General features: G+C 39.7%; 1 protein-coding gene across 1 annotated transcript in view; it reads left to right on the top strand.

Moving 5' to 3' along the window:
• CLMN (calmin) overlaps window positions 1-15924 on the top strand; it is an 86055-nt gene that overhangs the window by 50539 nt on the left and 19592 nt on the right. Inside the window, exon 2 of the mRNA XM_031066176.1 lies at window positions 14083-14144. Within this exon, the coding sequence (XP_030922036.1) occupies window positions 14083-14144 (62 nt within the window). The remainder of the gene's footprint in view (window positions 1-14082; window positions 14145-15924) is intronic.

The raw sequence follows: 15924 nt of genomic DNA, 5'->3' as shown, positions 1-15924 counted from the left end.
AGTGTGATTTAAAAGAGCAAGGCTTGAGACGTAACTTGGCTTCTTGTATGACATCAGACAAATCAGTCAAATGTAACTTGTTTGTAAAATCAGTACAGTGATAATTTCTTATGTTTGACCTGAAATTGCATGGATCAATTTTATAAGTGTCTAAAAATCCAGAGGAAAAGGGTCCGTTTATACCAGCAGAAGGTTTTTCCTTTGACTGGCAATTCCTTCTGAAACCAGATGATTTCATCTCTTAACCCCTTGGCAGCTTCCTTACCAGTGAAGTTCTCTAGAAGACTGCTGTATCTCTCACTTAGTGGGCAAAGTTTATGTTCTTTATGCAAGGAGATCTCTGTTGAAATTGTAAATACTATGAACTTGTCTAAGTACTTTTTGTCATTATTTTGAAAATTTTAAACTGTTCATAAACTCAAAGTTTTTATTTCTCTTCATGTTGTCTGTGACAAAAAATATGTCCTTTGCTATATAATTGTACTTCTATACCTGATTGTATCTTTTAAAATTTTTTTTTAATGGAGAGAGTTGGCTGAAAGTGTCTGAGTGGAAGGATTTATATAACTAAGCTTTAAAATGCTATGTTTAATGGTCATAGAAGTAAATAAATTGATTATTGTTTTTCTAGTGGAGATATATGATATATGATATACTGGCATTCATAAAAGCCACCAGTTATCTCCATTTTTTAATTTTCTGGCCAAGGTAGGAGAGGAAAACAAAATTTATCTTGGGAATTTGAATGACCCATGGTCATTCTGCTCATCTGTTAATATCAAAGTGTCTTTGTTTGCTTACACATGTGAGGTTTAATGTGACCACCCTACAAAAACAGCTATAAAATTAAACCTTTTCAATGTTGAAAGAACAGAGTAACTATTATTTATTATTTTATTTATAATGAAATGATCTACAGATTAAATCTGTTTGTTTTAGAAGACAAATAAAAGCTAATCCTGATGCTTATCTTGAGCTGTGGGTGCCGTCAAGGAAGAGCCTCTGTGGGACACAGCTGTGCCCAGAACACTGCAGGATGGGAGATGAGTGAGGAACCAAGGCTCTGCAGCCCTTAAAGAGGTGTGCTGCATGTTGTGGTGTCATAGCATCAAATCCTGATTAAATTATGTGCTTAGGGATTTCTGACAGGCTTTTTGTACTTAATTGCCACCCACGTGTTTCATCTGGCATGGAATTGTAAGTAATTATATTGCTGTCTTTGGTCCATACATCCTTTCCTTGCATTTATCAGCGGCTGATCTCCAGCAGAGCAGCAAAGCCCTCTCCTGACAATGTGTCTCCACTTAGAGGATTCCCACCTACTCTGCACACACCACAGAAAATAAGGAGTGTTCATGTCATTGGTGTGGCTGTTGCTGACCATTTGAAAACAAACCAAAAGTGAAATTACTGGTCTGTCAGCCAGACGCAGCTGTAGGCAATAGTGTGAGCTGACTGGCAGTAAAGCAACATGGAGCAAAGTTATTTTTCAATCAAGTTAGGCTTTACCCTACTAATCCACTGAAACTGCAAAGGCTGTTTTCAGTAAACTCGTTGCTTTATTAAATGGGAGCCAAAGCCAAAGGAAATCCACTTAAGAAAGAAATGTTAAACAATGTAATTCTGCAGCTGTAGAAACAAATTGAAATAGAGAAGGTATATTTTCAAAGCCATTCTTACAGCTAAATTGCAGTCATAATTATTAATGGAAAAAATAAACTAAAGGGTAACCACGAAAAGTGTCTGTGAAGTTACACTAAAACAAAATTCCCATCCTGACTTTTCTGGTGACTTTCTTATGAATGTCCTGTTGGTGAGCAAGGGAGGAATGGCCTGGTGATAAAGTTCAGTTGTAACATTTTCTCCTCTGTTACTTCCAGTATCAGTAACTTCCAGGGTTAGTAGGTAAAAGGTGTTTCTGTCTTTACAACTTTACTGCTCTGGGGTCAATATACAGATGCAAACAAAGCCAGCACAAGAGAGGCACACTGGTGTATCAAGTCCTGTTGGCATTCCTTCCTTGGCTGTGCAAATGATGTTATTGATCAGCAGTTTTGGTGTTGTTGGATAGATGAATGATGAAAGTAATCTTATGAATTCCTTATTTACTAAATACTAGGGCCTGACTTTGCACTCAGTGTTTGTGGGTTCAGTTTCAAGTTAGCGTCAAAGTATGAATGATTGCACTGTTACAGATGAGAAGCACAGAGCATGAAAATTTATCCAAGGCCTGAGAGAAATTCCCACAGGCATTTAAGATTTTGAGCCTTCTCCTTGACATACCTTACACAGGATTTTTTGATAGAGGTCATATTCTGGTATCCATAACCTTGCTAGCACTATTTTGTAGCAGAGTCTAAATGCTGTTTTGCATTGAGAGTCTTTTTTTTTAATGATACCTCAGTTTCAAACTAGCATCTTCTGCTTAAAGACTTGGTGTTTCCCTGTTGCCATGCAAGAGGCTGCAGTCAGGTTGTTGCATTCCTGATTTTTTTTTTTCTCTATGAAGATTTCATTGTGTTTCTAATCCTGAGGGGAGCTGACTGTATGATCATGTTTTAGTCATGATTACTCAATTCTCTGGTCTGACTTTGCTTGTACTATGGATGCTGCAAGTGCTTTGATGATGCTCATTGCCATGCACACTTCAAGCCTGCCAGAGTCCTTGGAATACTTAATAATGTCTTTCCATGATCTCAAAATGACACACAATGGGGATATGTGAACTCTAGCTCTCAAAATCCATGAGTCATGGCTCATATTTCTGAAATGTTTTGTTTGTTTTAAGTCATTTCATACAGCTGTAAAGAGTAGAAGCTCCTCACAAGAGTTAAGGTTCTCAACTTAAAACCAGGCTCTCCCAGCAAAGCAGTTGCTGGATGGCATCATCCAGGCAAGGCACTGATTGCTGCACAGGACCATGACCATCTGCAAAAGCTTCTCAGCTGAAAGCACATGCAAAGGCAGAATGGGCAGAATGGCTCTGTCCTGGCTCTGACACAGCTCTGTGAGATACCTGGGCTTCTTGTAAAAGAATCTTGTACAAGTCATATACAAACAGTCTTAAAACAGCTTTGAAATCTCTAGGTCTGAGCACAGGCAGGGCCTGAGTGAGGAGATTTTGTCCCATTCACCCACAGTGCCCGTGCCCGTGCTGTACTAGCTCACCTGATCTCAGCGCTGGTGACAAGGTGTTCAGACACCAGGGTCTGTGTGCAGTGCAGCCTTCCTTATGCTTTTGGTGTCTTTTCCTATTTTAATGGATTGTCCAGCTCCTTAAGGATTGCCATAAGGAGCTGGAGTATGTAGTCCTGACAGCATTGGTGTCCTCTTCTGCTGTTCATCCATCTATCCATCCATCCATCCATCCATCCATCCATCCATCCATCCATCCATCCATCCATCCATCCGCTTCCCTATGTTTGAAGAAAAATGGAGGCTAAGGTACTGATTTTTTCCTGTTGGCATGCATGTTCCAGCTCCAAGGTAACTGGAGGCCTACAGAAGGTGGAGGTATCACCTATTAACCATATCCAGCACATACCAGCATTCCTCTGGGCTGAAATTGCCAGGTGTGCCTGTCAGAGAGAGGAAAAGGAGACAGAACAGAAGCTGACTGATTAGAGCTCTACTGACTCCTCCAGCAGCAGGGATGCTGTCAGCCCTCATGCTCTGCATAATTCCCATTGCACAGCATTCCTTATTTGATATGGCAAATGGATAAAAAGCCAGGAGGAACATGCACTAACCATAATCCTGTTGTTAGGGCTTGGGGTGAGATGCAAGGCAGTGCAACAAGGGGAGCAAGAGTGAGCTCGTGTGATAGTGTCTGTAAGTGTAAGTGCTCTTGGGCCAAGGGCTGCTGTACACACTGGGCCAGCTCTGCTGCCAAAATGTGGCTTGACCCTGCCCTTGTGCTGGCCCTCCCTCTCCTGCCAAAATTCCTCTGCTAGGGAGTATGACATATATTGGAAGGTCTGCCTTTCTCTGGAATATCAGATTAACTTCTGAGTACAAGCTAATATAACAAATAGATGGCTTAGGTCCCGTTGTGAAGTGTATCTCTTAAACACATCTCAGGAGGGATCGTTACGCATGCTGGACACACATCAAAGCCACAAAATACCTGTTCTTTCCATCAGCTTTTTTTTTTTTTTTAATTTTAAGCTTGGCTTTTGGAAAGATGTGATGATGCCATATGAGCACTGCCAGTTGTATTAAAGGAAGGGCTTGTTGCATATGTGATAATTGGTCCCTGAAGTTCTTGCTGCTCCCATTTGCTTCTTTGTAATAGAAGAGACTGCTGTGTCTTGTCCACAGGCATAAAAAAGTCTGATAAGGAGGATGACAGAGCTGATGAGGTTGAAGGTACCGTGCAAACACAGAGTAATGTACAGTACAAACACACAGTATAGTTATGTAGTAATGGGGGTTTTGCTTGGAAGAAGATTTTCTTGCTATGGGTAAAATTGTACATGAGGAATGTCTCTCTGGTAGATTTTGTCTTTGGAAATGTCCATAAACAACACAGATATTTGCTTGGCACTAAAATCCAAATTCTTTTACATTTGCCTTTCTTTCTGAGTGGATATTCCATGTTTTGGCTATGAAGGACAGAGTGTGAATTTTCATGGTTCCTGCCATGTTCTTATTTGAAATTTGGAAAATAGATGCAAAAATTAGCAAGGTAGAGAGGTGGTGGCTGTCCTGGAAGCTACAGGTGAACTATTTAATAGCAAAGTGAGAAGGCATGTCAGTGTCAGTGTTGAAGATGCATGAAGTGTCTACAGCTCACTGTGCTGTGGTTTTTGATGACATTGGTTTAATGCCATAAAATGGTACTATTTTACTGTTGGATCCTCAGAAAAAGAGAGCTCATACACACATTGCTCTTCCTTGGGTTTTCATCCTGGCAGATTTGTTCAAACCTGCCTTCAGGCACATAGCTAAAAATGTGGAGCTCCCTCAAGAGCATCAGTGAGTCACTTGAGGGCTGCATTTCCACATTCTGTGAGACTCAGGGAAAACTGGGATTCTGAGTGTTACTGCAGGCCTTAATCCAAACCCAGTCCAAGATTTTGTCTGACACCTTCTAGTTTTGATTAATTGGTAAGCTGTGCCAATATTATTTCTGAACTATGTTCATGCATTCTAACCTGGTCTTAGAGCCTGCTGGAGCAAAGGAGAGACTGCTGCTGATTTCAGAAAAATAGTTTCTCTGCTCACTTTTGAATAATACTCAGGACTTTCAGCTCACAATTCCCTGTGCTACCTGAAGCAGTGCTCTCCAGGGTGCAGAGGGGACCAGGCTTTCTGCTGTGCTGCCCACATAGCCTGTGTTAGTGCTAGAGGGGCCAGGCTTGGGATCTTGTGGGGGAGACTGCATGATTGACTTCACTGAACACTTAGAATTTTGCCATCCTTAGTCTGTCTGTAACTTCTTCTGTGGCAGCCACCCTTCTAGAAAAGCAGGAGTAACTCTCTTGAAGCCTCCTAGAATGAGGCTTAAATGACCCAACAGGTCATTTTAGTCAAATAGCAACTCCTCAGGAGTATGTACTGGTACAGCATATTGGAGTATGCTAGGCTCTTGCATTTTATAAAATGCATCTTAAAAAGGATTTCTACCATAGTTCAGCTTTTTATCCATTTTAATCCAACTTTGGCAGCCTATGGTCTGCCTTCATCCATTTTTGAATGGCGGTTGCCTCGCACTGCAATACAGCACCTTATATAGTGTAGCTCCCACCTCTTACACTGTTTTTGGTTTTGTGTTCCTCTTTGTGCCTCCAAAAGAGGCTTGTACCCTCTACTTCAGATCACATGTCTGGCCCACAATGAACAAAGCATCTGCTTATTCCTCCAAAGCCAGAGGATTTTTCTCTAGTAAATATTAATCTCCATAAATCTCTTCAATCTTTTGCTCTTAGAGTTGCATGTATTTCTGCATGTCTCTAATATTCACCTGATTACCATGCTCCTCACTCTATTTCTTCTGTGCTGCTTATTGGCTTTGATAAGAGACATTAAAAGGAAAATAAGTAGGATAGAGGCAGCAGGCAGTGTGGCTCTGGATTCTGCATATCCATATGAGGCCACTCCATTTCTTGAGCACACCAATAGGTTTTGGTGGTCCCTGCACTTTCTGGCTTTTCTACTGCTCTTTCAGTTCTGCAAATATATAACTAAATTTTACTTCTGAACCTCTTCTAGTGCTGGGGTGTCCAGAAGGCTTTGTAAGCATTCCTTGGTTTGGATGATGTATAGGTCAGGTAATCTCAAGTTGTTTGGGGACAGTGGGGGAAGCAGAAAAGAGAAATCCAGAAGCCACCAGCACCCCAACAAGCAATTCTTTGTGATTTCAGGGCTTTTGCAAGGTAGTTCTGTGACATGTTCATGGTTGCCTTTCCTTACCTGATTTTAGAAAATGAAACTACTGTCTTTTAAGTTTCACACAGGCAAAGGCAAATTCCAAAGAAGATGATGCACCTCTGGCAGTTGTCTTCTCAGCCTTTCTGTACCATCCTGTGGTGCTTTAAATATCTTGGTTAATAACAGGGGGAGTTAAAGACTGATTTGTCTAAAGACGCTCAGGAAACTGCCTGGGACTCTTCTGTGGAAAGTGGATATGTTGCCAGTCCCGTGCTCCTGCGTTTTCTTCATTCTACTTGCAGATTTAATTACAGTGGTTACAAATGCATAAAAATACAGTTAAACACCAACCTGTTAACATTAACTGACAAATATAGGAAACAGTGGGACTCTGGGCACGTGCTAGTTCTCATCTGATTCTGAATGTCAAGAAATATCCCTGACACATAATGTGGGTTTTGTTTGGCTTCTTTGCTCATCTTAAATTATTCAGGCTTTAGCACTGTTGTCAGATGTGATGTATAGCAGAATATCTTACTGCATTTCAGATTTTGATGTCTCAACAAAGTTAACCAGCCAAAAGGACTTTTTTTCCTCTCTAGGAATGAAAAAATAAGGAAGAATAAGGAATGCTTCACAGTTGAAGCTTTCTAGGTCTGCCATAACAAGTAAAGGTAAATGCAAAGTGGAGATGGAATGGAATGGACTGGACTCTGTGACTAGCCCTTACTTGCTGGATGTAGGATCGTTTCTGAAGAATGATGTATTTTTCATTTTAGATGCCACAAGATGAGAATGGAGATCTTTCCAGGGATCACTTAGAAGTGATACATAGAATATTGGTGCAGATGCTGATATGGTTGTGGGACCTGCTTCTCCATGTAGGAGGGAAAGGTCTGTGCTGGTAAAACCATGTCAATGTGAACTTTATTCAAGAGCCATTTCTCTGACTGATGGGAAGATAGTGCTAACTGGTACCTGGCTGAATGTGACAACTTTGATTTTGTTAGTTTCAGAGGGGCGCTCCTGATTTTATTTTTGAGCAAGTACAGAGAATCTGACTGAATATACTCAAGTAGGTAGAAAAGGTGCAAGAGGTTGAAATTGAAGTTAAGCATTCCGCTTTAAAGCAGAGTTCAATATGCCAGCAATGACAGGGATGGGATATTTTGCCCACTGCAGAGCTGGGGCCTCAGTCCCAAGAGGTGAACCATTTGGAGAAGCCAGCACCAGTGCAGCAAGCAGCACTGGAACATCATGAACTCTGGGTGAGGAATAACTCTTGAACCACAACGTTATTGGTTGCATTTCACCTAATGGCACCTGCTGGTAACAGCAAATCCTGTTTCATTTCATACACAGAAGGAGGTATTATTGTCCTCAAATAGTGTGTAATAAATCACAAGAGGTGTCCTGCACAGCCTGGAAACCCCTTGCTGGATTGACGCTTAAGTCACTTTTTAGATCAGTTTCAAACCTGTTGACTTTAGCCTAGTTAAAACTTTATTTGGGTGCAGCAATCTTCATGGTATACACTGATGTCTGTTTCATTCAGTGTTCAGAACAGAACTGCATTTCTCTTTTTTAACCTTGTCAGATTTTATTTCATAACATTCCTGGCATGTAAATGAGAAATTTTGTTATTCTGTTCAATAACATTTCCCATGTATACAAAGAGCAATGTGAACAAAGATGTTTGCTTTGTGGTTGAAGGGTACATGGAGGGGAATCTTTACCATCTGCCACTACTAAATTAGTTTTCAAGGGAAAATATAAATCCCTCTTATTGGAAGCTATTTTGATCAGCTCTAATAGTAATATTTTATGTAGGATTTCTCTTCCAAAGCCCAATAGAATTTACAAGTAAATTCATCTGATTCTTTGGCAAGAGAAACATCTGTCTCAGACATTATGAGGATTGAAGCACTAAGTGTTTTTTAGAAATCTCATATTCATCTTGTAGTATTTGTCTGGTGCATGTAATCTTAATACACCAATTGCAGCAGTAAATATTTTGCTATAATCAGACACTGAAGTCCAAAAGAAACCTGTTTAGCTGCAGCTAATGAAAATGTAATGCTTGGGATCTTACAATGTTTGTGTTCTGCAGCACCAACCTGAGTTTTAAAGAATTTTGAACCAATAAGACTTGGACTCTGCAACTTTGATGGAATGAAAAAGCCTCAAGCTTTCAACACCTGCCATAGAAATTTAATAAGGACCCTAATAAATGGGTCAGTTTCAACAAACAATTAACTTAACAACTTCATCTGGAGGGCTTAGAGGCCCTGTTCATAAGAGGTAACTTGAGAGCAGACTCGTGTTATATAGTGTAGTTAATGTTTGCTTTAGAAAACCAGGGTTTTTAAGATTTAATATTTCATGTGCTCCAGATTACATCAAATTGGCATATGGTGCACAACAAAGCCTCCAACCCCTGTATAGATCAAACAGAAAATTTATATTAATCTTCTAAGCTGTTTGGGGATTTCTTAAGCACAAGGTAAATATAGAATTCACAGGAATTCATAAGCTTATAAAATTAATTTTGTGGGCAATTTGGCTAAAATTTTTCCTTATGTTTTGATTATGCCTTTAAAATTCACACTCCTACAAATATGGAGATTTTTATGTGCAAGTACTGAGTATTCACAGAGCAGTGTTGCTGGTCTGCACCATATACATGAGAGGAATGTTTTGAGCTGTTTTTTCATCCTCTTGTGAAAACATTTAATAGAAATTATGTCTCTGAGCATTCATAGTCCAATGTGTTTAATGTAACTCTGTGTTGACATAAAACAAAAGTACAAAATTTAATTGCACTTTTCCCTGCCCTACTTTACACATTTAATCTTAAACTCTCCAGTTTTTTTGCTGTCGGTTCCTACCCCCGCACCCAGTCACTCCTGCTCACCCCCCTTTTCCTTTTGTTACAGTACACCTTTAATCATCCTCCCCATGCCAGATGTGTTGCTTACATGTGCTCTGTCCTTGGGCTGTGCACCTGAACTTTGTCCCATGTATTGTGTTTGAACAGTAGAAGGTCTCTTGGACAAGGATCCGTACTTCCCATGGGTTGTCTGTATCCGGTATCTGTCATCAGCATCCTGCATCCAGTGCCTGACCATGTACTCTAACTAATGGCCTGGTCTCTGTTTGCCTGTAGGCAATTACTTGCATCTATCATCATCTCAAATGAGCATTTTTAGGTAAAATCCATTTTCTAAGATGTCAGTCTGGCTTCCTTTGTGAACACTGTTTGCAGAGGAAGGAGTATTCAGATTTGTTAGTATGATGCCTAGTAATCAGAAATACCTAAGCTGTGTCACAGTGCAGGAACACCCAGTTTAAAATCCTGTTCTCATTTTATTTAGTGGCCTGGAGTTCAAAAGTGGATTGTTCAATGTGTGTTCATTAGAGACTGATTGATTGCTTAACTCTATGAACGTGAGTTTGGCGGTGAGGAAGGCAGAAGAAGAGGAATTTGCATTTCCCAAGACTTAGGGTGTCTGAACCATGTTCCACTTTGGAGTTAGGCTGTAGTATTTAATTATCATACATTTCCCCATCTATTTTTGTTGTGTAATAAGAAGTGTCATTCTCTCCTGATCAAAGACATTGGCAAATGCTGGGATACATCCAGAGCCATGCACATTATGAACTGGTTCTGTGGTGGCCACTGGGTACTTATGAAGTGAATATGGGGTGATTATCCTGGCAAGTTATTGCCTCTGCAGCCAAGGGTGGTTGAAGCATCCTCTGTCACAGTTAGATGGCCAACACCAGCATTTCCATCTGGAAGACTTGCTTCTTGTTAATAGGGAGTGTATCTATAGAGACTGAGTTTGTGGTAGAAAGAAGGAAGGTGGATTTTGTGCTTCTTACAAAACTGGAACTTGGCAAGATGACTGGAAAGTAAGTTGTAAGTGGATGTACAAGCCAGCTTAGCCTGTTGTGAAGGTTTTAACATCATTTGATGATGATATCCTAGATGAAATGCTAATAGGTTTGGAAGCACATTTAAGTGACCTTCTGCTTTGCTTTGGGAGTAATATCCATACATGCAAATCAAGCAGTTTCCTGAAACGATGTAATTATACACTGACAAGTGTTCTACTCAAATCAGCTTCCATGTTTCATAGTTCCTTGAAGTGCCCAGCCCCATGGTGGTGTGCCTCAGAGGATTATTTATAACTGGTTCTACAACAACAGAATAAATAGTATTTAAAAGCAAATCAATATTTGCTATCTCCAATTTGCTGTTGAACATAGAGGCTCTTAGGGATTGGCTTCCTGCAGGTGATGCAAACAGTAGTGACCTTTGAGGACATTTGGGAGGGGAAGAAATGCCATTAGCAAATGCCCATGGAATTTCTAGACTGATGGGGAAGGAAATAGTGCCACACAGGAAAGCAGCAGAACTCCCTTGTGCATTAGCAGCTTAACCTTGAATTTTGCCCAAGTGGTTTTTGAACTAGATTAGTTTTACTCTTTGAGGAATTAGTTGCCTTTGCATAAGATTTTATGAAGCAGTATATCTTTGTGAATATTGAATACTGACTAGGGTGCAGTTACTGGGGCTGAGCCAAATTCTGCCAAATTCTTCTGTCCTCTAGGACACAGCTGTGGGGCAGAGAACTGTGTAGGTTATACAATAGGGTACACCCAATCCTAACAGTACACCTTTTTCCTCTCCAGTGGCTTCTTTCCCTCTAAATTATTGCAGTTAATGCCTGTCAGTGCCCTACCCATGCACTTTGATAAAAACATTGTTCCTCTTACATCCTCCTTACTGGAAGAGTCTGGAAGACCCAGCTTCTATGAGTGGTCAGAATTTGTATCTATAATTTTTCTCTTATATCAAGGCTGAGCTGAGCTAAATCAAAAAGACAATTCCGGACTTTTTGCCTTCCAGTATTACATCTTTCAATTCAACCCTCACAGCAGGTATCCTTCTTTCCCAGTACAGGATTTGTTTAGGGGCCAGCCATATGGTGAGTGTAATTATTATTTTATAATAGTGTTATTGCTCTCTAGCTGCCCAGTAAACACAGTGCAGTTTTAGTAAACTATATATGTAAGTATAGGAACTTTGGACTTGAATGATTTTCTTCACTTTTATATAATATTAGGTGTGAAGGAGAAAAAAAGATTCCATTTAATTTATAGAAACTGCATAAAGTTTATAGAGTCCCTACAATCGTCTTAAATGAAAGGATTGTGGAGAGGAGGGGCTGTACTGAAACTGGGAGGTCCACAATGCTGGAGCAGAATAGCAGTTAAAGGCACACACCAGTAAATACCTGTGCTGAACTTTTCCCATTAAATCTGCCATCCAGCATATGGACTGCATTAGGGGTTTGTGTGCCTTAGGGATTTTATAAACACATTTCCTCTCCTTTCCTCTTCCCCTTCCAGTTACTGTTGCTTTAGAATTTTACAGAATCAAATAGTGCCCATTCTGGGGTCATCACTCTTCCTGGAAAGAAGCTGTTTGCTATAGAGACAAATTCATCTCAGAAACCTGTCTATGTATGCAAGTGCTTTCCTGAATGTGCCTTTTTTTAATGTTTGGTGTGTGAGCTTCCCAAAGCAGTAATACCAGCTTGGCTCACCCATCCTTTGAGGCATATGTGCAACTCCTGATTTGCATCATGGCAGAATTTCTGCAGCAAAATTAGGAGCCAGTGTGTGCTCAGTTTTATGGATGATCTGTAAATAAACACAACTCTCTTTTGCATCCTTATTTACACTGAAAGTGAAGGTTGCCAAAGTGACTGGTGAAAAATATGACAAGAAACCGAGCCTCTGATGAGACCAGAAAACACTGTATTTGCTTCTGTGAACATTTCTGTGTTTCCTTTTTTATTTTGGTTGACATTGGAAATCTGTATATCCAGCCCATTTCATAGGGTCTCCTTTTTCTTTTCTGAAGCCTGGCACTGGTGCCCATCCAAGCATTCCTCAGCATTTCAGACAAGTTTAATGGGTGGCCCTGATGCCTACTGCTAGCTCCTCTGCCTGTTCTGTACACCTGTATTTGAACAGAAAGAAGCATATCTGGGAATAATTCTGGCTTAACCTCCACCCACTGTCCAAGGTTAATTTTAACAGCTCGATTGTCGAAGTTACACCCTGGGTGACACACAGCACTTCTGCTGCTCAGCCCTGGCTGTGGGAGTGAGTGCATGGAAACCCACTTCTGAAGCTGAGGTGCTGAAGAAGGCAAAGCCCAAAAAATATGTGACACATCTCTCAGTTTATTGTACTTTGAGATTTGTAGGTGGTAAATGCTGTGGGTGTTTTTTACAGACACTCTGGAGTCCTAATATAATTTACAGTTTCATTTGGAGAGAGCTGTTTCAAATCTTTGCACGTTCTTCTAAGACATTTTAAAAGGAAAGCCAACAGCAATAATTAGTTTGGCATTTTCTATGTTTTCTAAAGCGCTTAAAGCATAATGACTTTTTTTAACCAATCTTGGAGAAAATCAGGTTTTATGGAATAAGACAACTTTAAAGGCCTGAATGGACATCAGTGACAGATGTACTTCATGCTGAAAAGCTCTATTCCACTGCATCAAAATAAGGAAAACAGTTATACACATGATTAGAGGCTGCTGACCCTTTGGTTCAAATGATCAAAAAGAACAGTATTAAAATTTGATTTACAGAAGCTACTGCTTGGCCTGTAATCAGTCTGACCAATAAAAGCAACCCAGACTTTTTCAGAATGTGATTTCCCAGTAGATAGGTTAGCTGTTTTTGTAGGGCTGAAGAAACACAAAATGGTTTTCAAATATATTTGATATGCTCTATGAGTAAATTGAAATACTAGCATATAACTAGTTTTAATGTGTTTTGTTCATAAATTGCCAGATTTCCTTAATTTAAGTGAAACTGGGTAACCACTTGAGAATAATTGTCTTTAAAGTGAAATATTGCTTTGACAGTCTACTTCATTTATATTAAATGTATGGTTTACTCTTTTATATTAGGAGGTAAATGAAAGCTGGTCAGTAATATGATTCCCCTTATACTCTTGCCATAGTTCACTATGGAAATGGATTCAGGAAATGGCAGATTTGATTAAAAACTCTTCAGCTGGCCCAAGAGCTGTTTGTACAGCACAGTTCTGGCGAGGACAAGCACTCCTAGTTGTATTGCAATATAAATAAAATTATTCTTCAGCCTGGGGACTTAGAATTTTGATTCTAAATGCACTAGTTAGGAGAATGGGAAGATGGGATTTCATGAGGCTTTTCCATTCATAAGTATAAAGACAAAATTGCTGTGTTGGTCCTGTTGCCTTTTGCATGCAAATACATTGGAGTCCACTCCAGTCCAATTTGCATGATGGTGTCAGAGCAATAATCCTATAAATTGACATAGAAGGGTCAAGCTCAGAGAGTGGCAACACTGGAGAGCTGTGCACAGCACATAAATGTTCACCTCACTGAAGATTGCAAAACTAAGAAATTCCTTCCTCCTGCCTTTTAAATGCATCTACAAATGTACAGCCCATGTCTGGTCAAAGAAATTGAATAAAACACTGAAACTGGACCTTTTATCTCCTGATTTAGAATATATTTGTTTTATTCACCAAGTTCTCATGAATTCTATCTCTTTTGTGGATCAGTTTCTGAAATTTACTACCAGTTTTCCCTCTTCTGGAAAGTTAAGTGCTGTTTTTTGTTTCTGATATTTCTAGTCGAACGCGAAAATGTACAGAAGAGGACCTTTACCAGATGGATAAACCTGCACTTGGGAAAGGTAAGACTGACAAACAGTCTTGATATTGTGCTACAAGGACATAGCCGTAGCCAGATTGCAGTTAACTCCTCTAAAGTAGTTAAATTTTGGAAACAAAATTGACAACTGTTCGCATTTTGGGGAGAATGAGTGGAAGCTCAAAGCCTGTTTCTGGATTAATTAAACTTCATCTCCAGGCACAATGAAGGCTTGACTGCCTTTTATCATCTCAGGTGCGTTTAAATCTTTAATGCCATTGCCTGTTACCATGAGAGGAGAATTTTCCCATAGAATGCACCCATTTAAAATCAAATGTGGTTGAGGCTCTCAGATGATGATGTCTGTGTTCTTCCCTGAACTGGAAGTTCGAACATCTAATGAATCATGGCTAAAGAAAGCTGTTCTTCAGAACCTGTCTTCATCCCAGATCTGAAGATGGAAAATAGTAATTCCTTATTAATCGTGTTATGGGGGGCAATATGATGGGATCTTCATAAATCCACTTACATCAGAGAGCTAATGTTTGGACATCATATATTTAAGTTGTAATTGTTTCTTAATGACACCATAGTATGGCTCTTAAACCTAAGATACTGTTCTTATTGATAGTAGATAAGTACTACCTCTCCTGAGTAGTTTGTCATGCAGAATTTTTTTTTTTGTGTTGAGGTTGAAAAGAGAAAAAAAAAATCCTAATATTACTGAGACAGCAGCAATGCTTAGTGCAGGATCTAGGAATGAGACCAGCTTCATGATCTACTCAGACTGGTGATTGAGCTTCACAATGCTTTAGTATGTGCAGTTAAATTTCAAAAAGTACAGAGTGGGACTAGGTTGGGGCTGACTCTCAGTTTAGTAGTTCTTGAGAAGTGATTGCATTCCAGACACAGTAAAGTAAAGGAGTTTTAGAAGAAAGGCATCACATATATAGTTGCATAAGTCCACTACTCTGCAGTGAGTGTTTTAGAAGGCATAAAGGGATCCTCCTAAATCTCACTGGAAAATCAGAATAAGGCTAGTTGGAAATGTTTTGACTAGCAATTGCTCCCAAGGGCCTCTCAGAATGAAGACAGTGTTACATGATGCTTTCATGAATCAGGCTCTAGGGCTTTAAACTAACTGCAGGTTTGGAACTTGTCAGAAAGGGTTGTCAAATATGTGACTGCAAAGAAGGTCTTTGATTTACTGAAGGAAAAAGGCTGAAAGGGTGCTTCAATTCTGGTGTGCCAGGCTTATGAAGTCTTAGAACCTTTGTGGGCAGGTCAGCTTTCTCTGGAGTGAATACAAATTTTTTTTCCTCTCTGATTCAACAAATAAAAATGCTTTTCTGGAGAAAGGGTGAAAGCCTTTTGCTATATTAATGCATTTCCTGGAAGTGGCATAATAAACATAACCATGTAAACAATGACAACTTCACTGGAGCTCTCTTATTTCAGGTGATTCCCTGAGGACACTCACTGAGAAAGGTGTCTTCTGCCTTTATCCTCAAAGAGGCACTTCTTACAGAGTGGGTTCTCTTTTTCGGAGGCAGCAATGAAGTCTTCTTGTACTTCTTCAGGAAACTTTTGGTGTGATCCTACTTGTGTCATCTCTTGAAAGGATCTGGCTCTGCTGATCATGGGACAATTTGGAGTAGTCTGAATTTCTGAGCTCTGTTTGTTCTTGGTTTAAGTACTGAAAGAATAGAAAGTGTTTGAGGTTTAGTCTTTCAGATAAGTTATTTAATTTTGCTTTCTTTCATGGAGCATTGTTTAGTCTCTTGGCTAGATTAAAGACCAGTGATGAAAATGTGTGGTCTCAG

Source organism: Geospiza fortis, unplaced genomic scaffold, assembly GCF_000277835.1.
Source record: "Geospiza fortis unplaced genomic scaffold, GeoFor_1.0 scaffold23, whole genome shotgun sequence".
Classification (NCBI taxonomy): domain Eukaryota; kingdom Metazoa; phylum Chordata; class Aves; order Passeriformes; family Thraupidae; genus Geospiza; species Geospiza fortis.
The sequence above is the reverse complement of the archived record's forward strand: the minus strand, read 5'-3'. Positions and strand labels throughout refer to the sequence as shown.